This window comes from Gekko japonicus, unplaced genomic scaffold (assembly GCF_001447785.1).
Source record: "Gekko japonicus isolate JY-2015 unplaced genomic scaffold, Gekko_japonicus_V1.1 scaffold1233, whole genome shotgun sequence".
Classification (NCBI taxonomy): Eukaryota; Metazoa; Chordata; class Lepidosauria; order Squamata; family Gekkonidae; genus Gekko; species Gekko japonicus.
In genome coordinates, this window is record NW_015167087.1 from 444,550 (window position 1) to 461,776 (window position 17,227).

General features: G+C 40.6%; 1 protein-coding gene across 1 annotated transcript in view; it reads left to right on the forward strand.

Annotated features, from left to right (window-relative positions):
* Window positions 1-17,227, forward strand: part of NSMAF (neutral sphingomyelinase activation associated factor) — a 55,868-nt gene that overhangs the window by 17,146 nt on the left and 21,495 nt on the right. Inside the window, exons 2-13 of the mRNA XM_015412859.1 lie at window positions 1,272-1,361; window positions 1,464-1,542; window positions 1,637-1,701; window positions 1,782-1,818; window positions 5,671-5,721; window positions 7,371-7,442; window positions 8,696-8,743; window positions 8,836-8,888; window positions 9,740-9,869; window positions 11,434-11,505; window positions 12,396-12,504; window positions 15,744-15,920. Of these exons, the coding sequence (XP_015268345.1) occupies window positions 1,272-1,361; window positions 1,464-1,542; window positions 1,637-1,701; window positions 1,782-1,818; window positions 5,671-5,721; window positions 7,371-7,442; window positions 8,696-8,743; window positions 8,836-8,888; window positions 9,740-9,869; window positions 11,434-11,505; window positions 12,396-12,504; window positions 15,744-15,920 (983 nt within the window). The remainder of the gene's footprint in view (window positions 1-1,271; window positions 1,362-1,463; window positions 1,543-1,636; window positions 1,702-1,781; window positions 1,819-5,670; window positions 5,722-7,370; window positions 7,443-8,695; window positions 8,744-8,835; window positions 8,889-9,739; window positions 9,870-11,433; window positions 11,506-12,395; window positions 12,505-15,743; window positions 15,921-17,227) is intronic.

Genomic DNA, 17,227 nt, shown 5'->3' on the forward strand with positions numbered 1-17,227 from the left:
AGCCAGGGGTAAGGGGGGTCCCCAACCCCCCCCCCCCACAGAGTGGTTGGATGGTTGGTCACCAACTGGCTAGGGGCAAGCGGGTGTCCTTTTGGGATGAGCAGAAAAGTCAAACCCCACCTCCAGTGGGCAGAGAAAACAGCCACTTGCAGAACCCACAGAACGGGTGAGGTGACTTCACTGCTTGAATTGCCAAGGAAACAGGCAACCCTGGAGTCAAACCAAAAACGCATTGTGAAAACAAAAGAATTCAAGCCCAGTTTCCCACCCCTCGCAGGGAAGAGAGAAAAGGCAGGCAGCGACCAGGCATTGCAGAGGAGAAACGCAGAAAGGGGGGAAACGGAGAGAAAGGGGAGGGGGGGTGATTTTTGTCTGGCGATTGGTATCGTCGCCAGGAAATCCAGCTGGTTACTCCACCCACCCAGTGACCCCAGTAAATTTCTCCCCCACCCCAGGCCCACCACGAGATTTTTTCTGCGCGCAAAAGGAGCATTGCACTGAACTGCAACGTAAAACAAAGGACGGTCACGCGCCGCCTGGGAATATATATTCACCCCCCTTCTGTTCTGAGGGAGAAGGATAGACGTCTCTGATTGGAAATCAGAGATGCCTGTCAGCCTCGGGTGCCCGGCATTGGTCTCTTGATGGCCGAAAAATCCCACCCACACCTGCTTTTTTGCGCGAAACGGGGATGGGTTTCTCTGGCAAAAGTAGCCGAATGCTTCTGAGCTGAGGGCACTCGAGCTTCCAGACATGTGACCTTCGAGCCAGTCCGTCCGAGCCCCCCAAAAGGTGATCTTTGGCCTGGATTTTGGTTTGGTGTTCGTGTCTGTGCCTATCCCTAATGTATACATACATACATACGTATGTGTTCAAAAAAAGAGTTGTGACAGACTTCTATGTTTTTGAGGTGTTTAATTCTCCAAATAATGTTCTGCAAGCCTGAAATGCACTTGATGATTTCTCATGAGTAGTCAGACTTTGTACTTGCATCTGTAGCTAGTGAAATCTTTACTTTCTCATAACAATATCAGTGGAATGCCCTTATCCCGTATGGAACATGCTAGTATGTGGATTTCTGTGGTGACTTATGAGGGGGGGAAAGCCCTAAAAATGAGTGGAGGATCTGGTATCCTCTTTAGTGGATAAAGTAAGTATTTTCAAAGGGTTTGGGTAAAATGTAAAGTAGTTCTGTGAGGGGTGGTTATATATAGTAGTCATATGACAGAATTCAATCTTTTTTCCCCTTAAAAATACTTTTATTGATTTAGGTTTTCCTTGCTGCTCCTTAATCTTGAAGAATACTACTTTGAACAGCATACCGCTAATCACATTCTGAAGAAAAATGGCACAGATAGAAGGTATACTACCACATCTTTAAAACTGAGATCACTCTGGAGATATTATGATTGTGCCTCAATTTAAAATTCTGCAATGATCTTTTTGTTTCCTTGAAATCTAAGGAAAGTCAGGGGATCATTGAAAATCTGCTCAAAATCTGTGATATTTGAACCTGATGAAATAAGCCAGCCCATTATTAAGGTAAGTAACTTAGTGACAACTACGAGAATACAATAGCCTATTTGTTATTAGAGGGCAAAAAGAAAACATTTCTTATTTCTGTACATTCATACAGGTCCCTTTGAGAGACTGTATTAAAATAGAAGCACCTGAAGACAATGAGAGAAACCTGTTTACAGGGTATGTGATCTTGATGCTGTCGAAGTACTTTGTCTTTATTTTTATTAATGCAATAACTGGTTTTCAAATTTGTCTTTTAGGGTAACCCCTGGAACAATTTCTGTTATATCAAATCAGGTAAGAGATGCATATGCCATCTTCTCAGCTTAAAAATAATGCTAATACTTTTATATGGTGAGAGCAATGTCTTGGATCTTACCAGCTTTTCCACTGGTGCAAGGGAGAGCAGAGAAGCAAACTATTCTGTGTGTGTCAAAATTTCTAGCAGCTGTTGTCAAATCACATGTCAACGTTTGCAGTAGCAACCTTTAAATTCTTCCATGTTTTCCTGTGGAACAAGGTTTATTGTGGGATGAGGATTTGGTGTTTATGACTCCAGTTGCAAAAACAGTAAAGACAATAAACAGCAGAGGTGACCTTGCCCAGTTCTTCCCCTCACTTCAACCCCTGTCCTGCATAGTTTCTTGTATGCGCAAATCCCAAAGTTGCCAGCATAGCCTTAACCAACTGAAGTCTTTTTCTGTTGATGAATTTTAATCCTAAAGGAATATCTCTGGTTAGAGATTTCTTATGATAGTGTTGAGGTGAGTTCTGAAAGCATATACCATTGGAGTATATTTGCAAGTTTATAATTTGTGAACTAGAAGCCTTTTAATATTGTGGTAGTATTAGAAACAAAGACAGTAGAAGAGAAATCTAGTATGACATGAATTGTTCAATTAGTTCAGCTTTAATAAGGTGGGATAACACTGTACCTCATTATCTCTTAAAATGGGACAATGAATGTGCCATTCTTGCTCTGTTATGGGTTTTTCTTCTGCTTGGTTATTTAATTTGCATCATTAAGCTTTTTAAATTTATGCTGGGTGTTTGAGGTGTTTTTTTAAAAAATACAGAAAGGTTAAAGGAGGGAGAGAAAAGGAAACACTACTTTAAGGTCACTCTTTTTGGGTAATGAGGGGCAGCAAAGAGCAGCATTCTGTTGAACCCTAGCTGCTGTATAACACAGGAGAGTATTAGTGGGGCTCTGTACAATTTTGTGCAGAAAATAAATAAATGCAGTGTCAGAAAATGATGTTTCTCCTATTCTGATTTTCTTTAATAATAGTTTAAAAAATCTAGCACTTGGGAAGCATCTGTGTTCTTACCATTTTTATAAAAAGATATTTTGTTCAGGGGGTCAAAAACAGAGGTAGCAAAGAAAAACGGGAGAAATAAAAAGTCTGTGCAGGAATATAATATGAAATTGTGCATGGGAGAGCTAGCAGGGAGTAGTCTAAACAGTGTAAAAGAAAAAAATGAAAAGGGAAATAATGGAGAGATGTCATGTGAAATATTTTTAAAATAAAGCTTAAGCAGCAGTGTCCTGAACAGAAAATAGAATAATTTATAGTATGTTGTGATGGCCAGACAAGAACATAGACCAATGTTTGAGTGACCAATGGGGTAAACAGGCTTGGTTAGATTGAGACAGGGGAAAGCAATGGGAATCCTTCAGTAGAAGACATTTTTTCTAATTCTTTTAATCCCAAAATTTAGAGGTAACTGATATGCAGTAGTGCTAATGTCAGTACATTTGTTGATTGCATTTGGCCCTGCAGCACTTTATTGCAGTTTGCTTAGAAAATAAAAATAAATTAAATTGAAGAATTACTTGGAAACTTGCACACCTTGAGTAACCTTCTAGTTGATGCAGTTGCTATTTCAGTATGCTGTCAGGATGGAAATTAACAGAATACAATTGTTTTATTTTGGTACTTGGTCTTGAACATTTAGTTTTACCTTGAAAGTGGCAACTTGTTGCTGATAACAATGTGTGTTGCATTGTTAATCAGTTCAAAGAGTGATTTGCTGTGTTTAAGTAATTGTATGGTTTTGTGCTCCCCTGTGGTGGAACAGTGATTCATCTTAACTGACTTCATAAACACTGCTTAGGAACAACATTTCCCAATATAGTGTTTTTTTAAGGATGAGGTTAATATTGCAGGTTGCCTAACTTGCTTAAATTCTAATTCGAGATGGGCACAAACCGAACAACAAAGCAAAATTCGTCACAAATTTTGCCTTGTTCATGGTTCACAAACAGAATGTCATGACACGAACTTCCATGAACTTTTAAAGCCATTTTTGGTGGTTCGGGATAGAGCAGAAAGCAGGACTTTAAGAGACTCCACTTTCTGTTCCCTGTGAAACCTGCAAAAACCGCTGAGCGGCAGGGGGCCACTCAGCTGTTTCAGGCTGTCTTGTGCAGTCCCTTTAAACTTTAAAGGGACTGCAGAAGATGACCCAAAACAACTGAGTAGCAGAGAGTGCCTCCCTGCTGCCCCACAGCTATTTTTTAGGATGTCTTCGGCAGTTTCAACGGGGATTGCAGGGCCATGAACTGGTTTGATTTGTGAACAAATCTCCTGGTTTGGTTCGTGGTTCAGCCACGAACCAAACCAAACTGCATTTTCCCAGTTCATGCACATCCTTAGTTCTAATATACTTTCCTTTTTTGTTTAAGGGTGTTGTATAAATTACCTGGTCCATTAATAATTGGGCCTAACCTATTGAGAAAGCTTTTCCTTCATTCCCGCTAGTGGTTTTGTCCCTGTTCTTTCCCCTTGATAGAGATTAAGCAGGTAAATGCCTGGAGTTCTGTGTTCATTTACTATAATCCAGAATTTGTTCCAGAGACTATTTATTTCATTGAATTAATCCAGAGTACTAATATACTAATCCAGTTAGAGAATCACAGCTATAGTTTATAAAAGCACACATGCGTTATATGAAAATGGATAGCGTGTTGTGTTGTTCAGGGGCAACTGTGGTTGTGTTTGGCTTGTTGACAGAATTTTCCTCTGCTCTGCTGTTAAGTAAAAGAATGTAACAAGACAGGTTTTTGGGTTTTTTAATAGTAATATGCAGGGTTCAGAATGGATGTAGGGTTGAACAGAGGCATGACAAAAATATACTTAAATGCTTTCCATCATTTCATATGATTTTTTTAGTGGTTTATTAGATTATGTATTAGTGAAAGGAAATAGATGAGAGGTCATGCGAGTATACAAGTTTTCAAGCTAACTGAGAAGAGGTGGGATCAAATCCCTGTTGCTGACAAGTTTTACCCATGTTGCTTGGATTTGGTTAGTGTTTCTCATACTAACCCTCTTGCAGGGTTGTGGTGAGAAGCGAAATGGGATGATCCTATATATGTTGTCCTGAGCTCAAAAATTGAAGGACAGGATATATATGTGATTTAAAAATTGAATATTGTGCTTGGATTAGTTCTCTGGCACTGTGGCTGTTGCTTGAGGAGTCTGGAATAGGCTGTATCACATTTACTGAACTTTTTTTTCCCATGGAGCCCACGATACTATACATTCTCTTTCAAGATATGTATATAGTTCTCTCATACTCTGCATCATCCTCTCAACAACCTTCTGAGGTACGCTGGTTTGAGAGTGACTGGCTCACAGTCATCTGGTGAGCTTAATGGTGGGAATTTGGATCCAGGTCCGTAGTGCAGCACGCCTAACCATTAACCCACCCTGGCTTGATACGTTTGGGGAGAATTAGATGTGCGCATAGTGCCCCTGCACTACTGGGGAAACCCACTTATTGTGGGAGTTCTGCCAACACTTGAGGTTTGTTTGGAGTAATATATATGTCTCTTGTCCAACTTCAGAATACTGGTATTCTGTAGCTGGGCAAAATATGCATATATTACTCCAAACAAGCCTCGAATGGTCATAGGAACCTAAATTTTGGGTTGTTCTGGAGCACACATGGTAGACTTAAGAGCTCTTCCTTGCACATCTGCAGTGCTATAGGTACATAATTTGTAGTCCCCCCCCCTTGTTCATTCTTGTTTCTATTTTTGCTTTACCCCAATAAGCCCTCCTGTATCTCTAGATGCCCAACAAAACCAAAATGCAAAATCCTGTTACCAAAGCATATTCTGAATAGTGGTTCTTTCCTTCATAGGCTTTTCTCACTAAAGAGCAAAACATTATTGCACCTTTTAAAACAGAAAGAGTAAGTATTCACTCCTCATCTTGAGCATCTAAATTTCATGAAACTTCATTTCTCATTCCTGAAAGAATATTTATTGATGAATTACCCAGGGAACAGAATTAAAGTAATGAAGACAATTATGATTGACAGAGAAGGCTAACAAATATTGTTGGATAGAATTTACCTTGATGTAGACTTTAATATTTTCATTAAACACTTTTTATGATGCCTTGTACAGGATTGCCCACCCAGGCCAGTCCAGGGATGGGAGGGAATCTTGTACTTTTTCAGTACATTAAACAACAAACCCCGAGATGGACTATATCATCTCTGGTTTTCAGAACAATATGCCACCAGAACCTCTACAGTAGTTCCCCCCAACCTGAGATTAGAGGTTCAAACTCTCAGTTGGTATCTGGAACTTAACACATTAGCAACTCATTCCCAGAGATGCACGCTTAATCTTACAAAGGTAGCTTATTTGGTGAGCAGAAGGCACAAGATTTAGACTTGAAACTCAGGTACAACATCAGAGACCATTAAGACATAAGAATAATTTTTATTCAGTACAGAGATTAGCATAGACTACCAGAGATTACAAAATAATAAAGGCTAGGGCTGTTTGCCTTAACTAAACATTAATCAGTCATATTTACCACGTCAGGAGGATTCCTCAGTCCAAGATAGTCCGAGTACCAAGGGATTTTGAGTAGAAATCCCATCATTGCACACCATGTGCTCCAAGTCACAAAACAACTCTTTGTCTCTCACGAGGCAGCATTTCCAGGCACAATAAAACAGACAATGACAAGAAGGGAGAGCTGAGAGCAGAGCAAGAGCTAGAGCTAGAGAGCTCATTCCCATAGGAATCAGACAATTATGGTCCAATTCCAGTCACAAATTAGATGTGGTTATTAGCCAATTGCGAGTAGGCATGGGTGTGCCCAATTGTTGGTTGTCATAGCTGCGTGTGGGGATAGGCTAGAGGTTTGGAGACCACACCTGCAGTCACATGACCCCAAACTCCAACTTCTCCATTGCCTACGTGACTTTTTGCATGCAGGCCAGAGCCAGGAGCCATCAGGTCTGGCTCTTCCACTTAGAGGTGTGAAAGAATGTGTGGTTATATGGCATGGTTATAAAGTTTCTCTGGTCAAATGGTCAGGCCATTTGGCTTGCGAGAGGAAATAAGACACAGCATGTTATCAGAAAGACATCACAGGAGAAGGCATGGAGTATAGAAACAGAGAGCAATTTTTCTATACATGCCTATTTAAAAAAAACCCTGAGAGCTCCATATGGAAGACCTTTGTAAAAGTAGTCAAGGAACATATTTGTTTGGTTTGCCACATTACAACTGTGAGAATGAAAAAAATTCTGCTGAAACCAAAAGTGCACTCAGATTTTAATAGTTTGACTCCCTGGTGAAAAAATGCAGGCATGAGGGGGCGGGGAGAGGATGGGGGTTACAGCTCCCATAAACCTGTCACTGTGTTCCCAGCACTCCAAATTCTTCATTTGGAAGATCACTGAAACCTAACCACCGAGGAAGAACTGTTGACTGGTGGTCAAAGGTTTCAAAAATATATTGCTTCTAAAAATGGGGGAAGTCTTGTGACTCCTCAATTCCAGTCTAATTTAAAATGGCTTTTCTCCCTCTTCTCTCTTAGGGTAAAACTGAATATGTGTTTGAACTGGATGTTCCTGGAAAGGTTGAAGATGTTATACATACCCTTCACCAGGTGTGAATATGCTTTTGACAGTATCACCAGTGACTGTTGCACATAATTTTGTCAACTATTGTGAGGAGATGAAAACCTCTTCATAGTCAAATATTTAAGCAAATAGCTGGAGCAGCTTTCTGTTCAGAATACAAACAGTTCTACTTCTGCAGTTAGTAGGCATCCTTTTTCTTGCATAAAAGGTTTTTTTTGTTAAAATGGGCACTAATCAAAAGCATCATAGCTCTTTAGATGAGTCTCCATTGTAAGCCCTGTCAAAACAGAAGCAAAAACCGCTATACTGATTGTAAGAAGTCTTGCATAGGAGACGTAGATGGCGTATATGGTATTCCTACTCTGATTTTTTAAATAATAACTTTTTGATGTGAAAAGCTTTCCGCATTTGCTTGCCACTCCAGATTTTCTCAGTGTTCAAGTCAAGGCAATTAAGGGTTCATTCTGATTCTAGCATTTGCTCCGTTGTTTTACCAAACCCACACTGGAACAGAAAAAGATGCGGCTCAAATCCACATTTAAATACCATGGGCCAACACTGTACTGACTGCAGAGTCACCCCTGAACAGCCATAAAACGGCCATAAATATATGCAGACAGTACCATAAAACCAAGAGATTAAAAGAAGTGAAACTGGCATGCAGTGTGGAGGCTACCATAAAATTAGACAATCAAAGAAGGTGAAAGTGGCATGCAATGTAGAGGGGAATTTGTGATCCAACATGGGTTTGGTAAAACAGTGAATGCTAGATGCAGAATGGGCCTAAGTCCATGGCAAAACAGCATCCAGATAACCCGGGGCAACAGCAGGTTGAAACCAGGCTGACTATTGAAGGGAGGTAATGTAATGCAGAATGAGGGGAAAAAACAGAATAAAAAGAAAACTTGCTTTTAGTGCAGAAGGTGGGGGGGACCTGGATTAAAAAGAAGGTTGAATTTGATTTTAGTACAGAATTGCTTGGAGAACACCGTGGTGAACATGAATTAAAAGGAGAGTGTAGAAACGGCTGAAGTTAGAGTTAAATGGGAATTCTCAGCTAACAGTTGCCCAACTGTGCAATCCCATGCACAGTTACTACAGTCTAAGCCTGTTTATTTGGGGGTGGGGGCTAGGGTAGACTTGCTGGAGCAAATCCATGCTGGACTTGGGGGTATAAATAATGCAAGGGCATGTTGCTTAGACACAGACTGCTGTGGACTACCAGACCATATTTATAGGATCTTCCAAACTTAAACTGCCTGTTTTTGTTTTTAAACAGTTGTATAGAGCATCTCACCTTGACAAGCTGGGAGACCAGGCTGCTATGGTAAATATAGTAAAACAATATTAATGATTAATTTCTTTTGATGGTTGAACTGTATTAAAAGCATAACACACAGCATTGTTTCTCAAATTTAGATAACGGCTATATTGCAATCGCGTTTGGCCAGGGCATCGTTTGATAAGAACAGGTATGTTTCTTACTATAACAATTCATTTTAGAAAAAATCTCATCCTACTCTTAACAAAAATAAAATATAAGACAATGCTTAAGGTAGCAGGCAAAAAAGTGTATTCAGAATCAGAGTCCCTCCCCCTACTCCCTTCCCTCTGAAACCCCTGAGACTGCATGCCATGCTGTTGAGGAAATACCACAGATCATAGGGAGCCACTTCATGGAGAGTACAGAGGTCTGTGGCAGGAAGAGAGCCATAGAAAGATCTATGCCTTGAATGGAGCTCCATTAGATCCAACCATAGTCTGCTCTCTTTGATGCTTCCCTAGTCCATTACATCCAAATACTTTGTTTTCTCCTGTCTTTTTAAGATTTATGTGTTCGTTTGTTTTTTCCTGTGTTCTAGAAAAATTATGTGTGGCTGAATTTGGGAGTTGCCTTTCACTTATTGAATGCAGAGACAATGTCTAATATGCCTGAAAGTGAGATTTTGGGGCATCTTCCATGTCAGTTAATTCTTCAGGAATGACAAGTTTGCTGCCTTGCCTTGTCCCTTAATATTTTATGGAGTTGCTCAGCTGGTTCTACTTTGAGTCTTGTTTTGCAAAGGTGCCATTTATAACCTGAAATCCGCATTGGTATGCACTAAGCAGCTGAGAATTCATGCACATGCCAGTTGTTGTGGAATAAATTTCATTTAGTGGCAACAGAAAATACAAGGTTGAGAAAAACTCAAACGTATATTTAAAGGTGTGCCAGAAGTTCCTGTTACTTGCATTTCAGACAGGGATGAACAAGGTAGCTTGCTTTTTATACAGAACCGCATACTGTGTAAAGTAATTCAGTTATTTGTGTTACTTTTTGTAGATTTCAGAATGTCTCTGAAACATTGCATATGGAATGTAAAGCTGAAATGGTTACTCCACTAGTGACTAACCCAGGTCACGTATGCATCACTGACGCAAACTTGTATTTCCAGCCTCTTAATGGCTACCCTGTAAGTAACCTGCTGTTCTAATTTTCTATCCTACTGGTCGTGGGAACAGTTTAGACAGTAATTTGCTTTCGGTTCAAAGGCCTTTTGTGAGCTTCTTCTTTTGAACCACATAAAATGAATAAAGGGCAGGCTTAGTAGATCTAGCTTATCTCCTGTGGAAGCTGGTGAACTTTTCATTCTGCTTTTTAATAGGAAGCATGTTACGTATTGTAATTTAGATTTGCATGTTGTAGAATGACTTTCAGGAACAATCAAAGATTTTTATTTTGGAATGGTGTTGAGAGAGATTATTTAAGGCACCTTGATGGTTTTTGCCTGAAATTTGAATGGTACTAGTGTTTATAGCACTTTAATGGTTTGTATTTTATGAGTTTTGTATCATTGCCTCCTCATGTCTAGAGGGGACATTTAAATTTAACATCTAGTACAGTCAAGGCTAGTAAACTAGTATAACAAAACCTAGCTTTCTTGTCTGCTATGAAAGCACCATAACATTTGCACTGTTGAAATTTGTATTGTTTTATGTTAAGAAACTAGTAAAATATTGTAGTATGCATGGTTCATATTAAAGCATTTTTTCATTTACCCACTTTCAACCTGTTAAACTGTACAAACAAGCAGCTTCTTAAAGTTATTAAATTATATTCATTATATTATCTGATCTAAATTATATAATCTAAACCATATTCTTCCATTCTTGTTGAGCATCCTAACAAGTTGAGAGTTCCAATATGCAAGACAGAGGCCTTCAAGAATTTGGGTAGAAATTAAAAATTTGGATATCTGAACTCTCCTTATAGGATTCCTTAAGCCTTCAGGGGTTTGAACAGTCTTGCTTCCACTCCCATTTTTTCTCCTTTTTTTTAAAATCCCCGTATGGATATTTTTTATTTTGCATATACTACAAAGAAATATAGGGGAGGGACTACAACTAGGGATAAAGAAAAGCAAACCACACTAGACTAAAACCCCAAGAGGAGATCTTTTCACTGTTAGTAAATATGTTAGTACCATTAGCTTTATTATCGCAATATACTTGTTGAGTTCTTGCTTATAACTATTCGCTTCTACCAATTTTTTCTCCTTTTAATTACTTTCAACTGCTTTCAGCAGCATGGCTGCTGCATCACATTGTTTTGCAGGGTTAGTAATTAGCTGATGCTAATCCTGTAGAGCTAGTTTTTTAAAAAACATGTAAATGTTGAGGCACAATATCAGTAGAAACCTAGGGGAATGTTAAAAGCTTTTGCATATAGTTCATGTGGAGAAATGATAGTATTGCATGGTGTATTATATAATTATTGATGAAAAACATTTATAGGGCTGGCACAAGGATTTCTGGCACTCTAGGTGGTGATAAAAAACCCCACTTACTCCTCCCAACAGCAAGGTCTTGTGAGGAAACCACTGCCCAGTTAACAACATAAAAGACAAAATCATAAAACTGTTAAAGTCAGTCAGCCAATAAAACCCAAAAGCATAAAATTCCACAAAACCCTAAATAAATAAAACTTCTCTTGTCTCCTACAATTTTTCTGTATTTTGTATGTCTCTTGTCACACAGAAGCCTGTAGTTCAAGTGACGCTGCATAGTGTTAGACGCATCTATAAAAGAAGACATGGCCTGTTGCCATTGGTAAGTTCCTCATGTTTGTGTATGTTCCTTGATTCCCAGAATGCATAAGATTGCCAGATGAAATTGCTCAGGGGCTGGATCCAAAGTACTACAAAGGAAGGTACAGCCTTCTCTCCCACCCTTAATCCACTGAACTCCCCCAAAGTAAAAAATTGGGGAACCCTCATAAGCACTCTGAATTCAAGGTCTGCTGTGGGAAGGGGAAGCTGCAAGAATTTCCCTGAACAGAAGTTCCATTATAATTGTGGAGCACCACCTTTGGATCTAACCCAGTGTTCTTTTCTGCTTTCCGGAGTCAATTGTGAAACTGTTATAAATGTTTCAGTTTGCTTTGTCAGCAGAGGGCAGGCTCCTCCCCCTCAGCCACCATACTCCTGCATCTTTGGATGTACTTGTACATCACTCATGCCACTTCAGCCACTGCAGGGCTTCTTACACCCAGGGCTGCCTGCTGACATTGTCCTCTGGTGCCTCCTTTCTCTCTCTATTGTCCTCAAGCTGCCAGGGCCCAGCTCTACTGGAGGCTTCATGCACAGCTGGCCTGCTTGTCTGCCTTCTGCATAGGATAGCTCTTATGGCTCAGAGGGAGGGAAGTTCCCACTGGGCATGAGGGGCTGTTGCCATGGTGCTACAAATGGGATGGGGCTTGGTCACTGTAGGTTTCTCTGGATAGGGGGCAGGGTAGAACAATAAGTTTGAGTATTTGGTACATATCAGGCAACTCCCATTCCCTAGAAGTATTGGGTAAATGAAGCTTTTACGGTATGGTGTTACCAAACCAGTTGTGAGGGTAGCGAAGTGCACTGGATATCTGTGCCCAAAGAACATTGTATCACTACTCTGGAACTGAACTTTATTGCCCATCTGTTTGTTCCTCTTAAATTTTCAAGGGTCTGGAAGTATTTTGCACAGAGAATGATCTTTGTTCAGATATATATTTGAAGTTCTACGACACTCAAGATCGAGATGATGTCTATTTCTACGTGGCAACATATTTAGGTATAAGTAACTGATTTTTTTAATAACTGTGATATGTATGACAGGTAGGCTGTTTCTTACTTTTTTATCAATATAGAATTGAATCGAAAGGTATTATTTTGGAACTAAGGTTAAGCTGCATTGAAATAGACCTTCACAATGGAACTGGGCATAACTACTCAAGAATACACAGGTGTTTTTGTTGTGGAGAGACTTTCTGCAGAAAATTACTACATTATCTCTGATCACTGGGAGAATGCAACTCATTTTCTCCAGAAAGTTCTCTGAACCTTCATGCAGCTACAATATCTCTGATCACTGGGAGAATGCAACTCAAGGACTAGAAATGGATAAGTCTGCATACCAAACCAGATACGTATTGAGAGTTTTGTGTTCTAACTCCTGCTGTACTTTATTAGTGTCAGAGTTCTCTTGCTGTTTCCTTCTCTGTCTGGCGGTATGTATGTTCATAGCCTCCTCTCTAGGCCTCCCTCTAGGATGGAAGGTCTTCTGAGGTATCCATGCCTTCCATGTTGGCCTCAGTAGTGATGAGTAGAGGGAATTTACTGAAGATTTTTCTCCTTAACTGACTTGCCTCCAAAGTGGCAGGGCCGGCCCTCGTCTTCTTTTTAAAACCTGTCACATAGGCAAAGTGCCTTGGATCTCACAAGAGTTCAAGTGGCAACACCACTTCCCCAGCAATGCCAGCATGGCTTTCCCCATTCTGTGCTGTGCTCTGGCTCTCTCCCTGCTGCTATCCCATCTCACTTGAGCAGGATGGGCTGTTTCAGTTCCCCTGTGGTGCTCCCAAACTGGGAGAGTTAGCAGGTCAGGCATCCATATAACTGGACTGTTTGTGTAGAGAGTTTATGTATCACTGCTCCTCTGCAGACTGTTAAGCAGCAAGCAACAATATAAAATACACAAATCATAAAATCTACAAATGCTTGGTGATAAATTATTTGATGGCACATGAAAAGAAAAAGCACTCAAAGAGCCAGTGTGGTGTAGTGGTTCAAAGTGGAGGACTCTAATCTGGAGAACCAGGTCTGATTCCCCACTCCTCCACACGAAGCCTGCGGGGTGGCCTTGGGCTGGAAGCGGTTCTCCCAGAACCCTCTCAGCTGTACCTGCCTCACAAGGTGCCAGTTGTGGGAAGAGGAAGGGAAGGTGATTGTAAGCCACTTTGAGCGACTGGCTTTCCACCAAGGGAAACCTTTACCTTTTTAAAGTAGAGAAAAGCGGTGGATAAAAACCTGCTCTTCTTCTAAAACCAGTAAAGCAGCCTAAAAATATGCTACCAGGAAAGGTGGCAGAGCTAGGAAAAAACAAATAAATGCTTGGGTAAATGTGTGAGCTTTCCGTTTGAAGGTTAGTAGATCAGGCAGAAAGTTAGAGGGCATAGACAGGATTCCATAAGCAGGGAAACACTAGGAAAAGAGCATGTCTCCCTTGTCCAGAGGGGGCTCCCTCCCCCTCACTTTGGGTGCTTCTGGTGTCCAGGAAACACTTGGGCAGAGGCCCCAAGTTCTTGGGCAGTCAGTACCGAGTACCCTGATCCCCAACTGTTCAGGGCTTTGAAATTCCCATGTAAAGAGGGTCACTGTAGTCCAATCCAGACATGATGAGAGCTTGAATAATTGCAGCCAAACCCTGTCATTCAAGAGATGGCTGTAGAAAATCCCTTCCTACCTCCGAAGCATTGCCATTTTCTAGCACTGCTGTTGAAGGCTGCTACTTGCCTCACTTGTAAAATAAAAGTGGTCTTTTCCCCCACTGTCATGGTTTCCTTTTCTCTCAGAGGAGCCACCAGGTGGCAGGATGATCTTTGCTCCCCCCCCATCTCTGATCACGAGTGCTATACAAACTGTGGCTCTTAATGGGGTTAGACTTGTTCAGATTCTTGTGTCTAATGGAAAGAGGGTTTGTCAGGTCAAGTGGCTTTGCTCAAATAGTTCCCAGTTGTCTATCTTGTCTATTGTGTGAAGAATGAGAAGAGATTTACACAGCAGTAATACTGCAGTGTGGTCAGTCTAGGCTATTACGTAGGGTAATTTTTAAACAACTGCTTTCCTACAGGAGTGTGTCTCCTGCAGGACCTCTCTTAGGTCTAAACTCCATATGTTGAGGCTGCCCCCGGTGTTTTTATTATCTATTGATCCTCAAGCCATCTGTAGATAGAGCATTGTAGGCCTTCGATCATCACTTGGCCCTTGCTACGGCTCATAGTGTGTCTTATTTTTTTGGTATTGTGCTTCCCTCTACACTAGCTGCTTATTTTTATCAATTGATCGTTCCTAAATACTGGAGGCCTTTTCTTTTGGGTAGGTTAAATGCTTTTCCCTCTGCTGTTTGCTGTGTAGATTCCAAGGAGTATTCATGTGAACTGTATCCTTCTGGATCCAGTGGAATTGAAACATTGGCAGATATCCTCTTTGATGATGTGCTGTTGACCCCCCTGGGAGATTTCTGGTTTCAGCCAATGATTGATTCTGGTGCTTCTTCCACTTCCCTGTGGTTTTTTTTTGCTAGCTGACACTAATTTTGGCATAACACTGATTGTGGCAAAGTTTTTTTGTTTCACTGGCTTCAACACAAGGGTAGAATTAGAGGGTGTTATTAGGCTGCGGTCACACGTGCCAGTTGAAGTGGAGGGGAAGCGAGGCTATTTCCTCCGGAGGAATTTGACATGCAGTTTTGAGATCGCACCTCCCTTTGTAGCTGCGGGTACAGTCCGTCACTGTGTGATCAGATGCAACTGTGGGTGAGTTGGGGTTTTTTTTGCTGTTTTTTCCCCATGCACATAAACGAGGAATCGCATCTCTGCACTGAGGGCCCCCTATGGAGTATGTGATGATGTGCATACTGCGGAGGGGGAGGGGAAATGGCACGGAGCCAGGATGGCATGATCAGACCATCCCGACGGCATGAGAGCATGCTTGCGCAATCAGACAGGAAAGTCTGTCCGTGGCCCGTTGGAACCTGTTCAAGCCAGACTTTCCCCAGTGTCTTTTAAGTCTGCTTTTGTAGTGGAGCAGCACAGGTTGCCAGTGACTGCTGGATGCTACCCAGATGTTGCTGTCTGATCGCTCCCTTTAGATCCATCAGGCATTTGCACCTGTGTCGGATTTAAAGGCACGAGTGATCGCAGCCATTAGTGTGCTTATGTTGTCCATGACCATTGGGTCATCAAATTATTTGAAATAAAGAAAAGGACAAATATTTATCTTCTATTTCCTTTTGCACTTCTCTGCCCCTAGAAAATCATGTTGCAGAGCAAGCAGCAGAGAGTTACATGTTACAGTGGCAACGAGGGCATATTTCCAACTACCAGTATCTTCTCCATCTCAACAATCTGGCTGATAGGAGCTGCAACGACCTCTCTCAGTATCCTGTATTTCCTTGGATCATAGCAGATTACTCTAGTTCAGAACTGGGTAAGAACCTTTTTGGAGAAATATAACAATGGGCTAGCTGGTTCCCCATTTCTTAATCCAAATGAATGCAGTAGGGTGTCATAGACCTGGCTGAATTGTCTGTTCCTAACCTTGTGCTACCAGAGGCTGCCTGTTACCAAAGAACAATCAGTTGTCTCGGACTCCTGTGCCTAGATGGAACTATTGTATAACTGCTTCATGAGGTCCTCAGTACTTCATCATTTATATAAAGAGCCTGCTACATGCAGGTCTGCAAATAAGTTAACAAAACAGTGGGAGACAACCACTAATTGCTTATCTGCTAAATAAAGAAAAGCATGTATTTACTATATTGTGTGGTTTCATTATGGTTTTTAAAAATAATTATTGGGCTAGATGAGATTAAAAGATGGCATACAAATTACCTAAACAAAGGGGTTTGTCAAAAGAGTGCTTCCACCAAACATCAGTTTGAAAATTCCTGTTCGTTTGAGCTTTTTAAGCATAATGCATTGGATATTCACTCCTGCTCCCCTTCACCCCCTGCATGGATTTGGGCGGTTTTGGTCCACAGAACAAAGGGATAGTTTGTGCTGATATGTAACAAGACTAAGGCAAAGGGGGAGGGTAAGTCATCCTCCTCAAATTGCTGTGGTGTTGCGCCCACTCTCTTCTTGAAGGAAGGTGCAGCATCTTGGTCTTCTTCCATCTCAACTTGTTTGATCACAGGGAAAGTGAGATGCAAAAGTTGCCAACCAAATTAAGCATTTTTAGATGGTTAAGCATCTGTCTTCTAGATTAATATGCATGTTTATTTAATCATTAAGAATTTATAATTTAAATGACATCAGAAAGTGGATTCCCTCTTTCACAGCTCTATTTCGTTTAATAGCTTTACAGTTTTTGGGTTTTTGTTTAGTTTGGCATACTCTCTTTTGTTAATACTATATTTATTGGGTTTTTTATTAATAAACACACACCACAAAAACACAATAACAAAAATAGACATAGACAAATACAACAACCATCTCCTATATCCAGCAACACAACCTAATTCTTAACTGGAATTTACACAATTCACAATTGAGCACGCTATTCTATAACAATCCTCTTTTAACAACATTTTATTTATATTAGCTTTAACAAATCTCAATAGACATTTTTCTTTCGTGATAAGGTTCTCACAACATCTCAAACTTTGTCTTATCTCTATTCATCCTATTTCATTACTCTTCATTTCACTAACGTACAAGTTTCCTACCTCTATATTTTCCACAATTTATCAGTATCTCATTATGTCCAGGCTTATATATTCATTTTCCCACTTA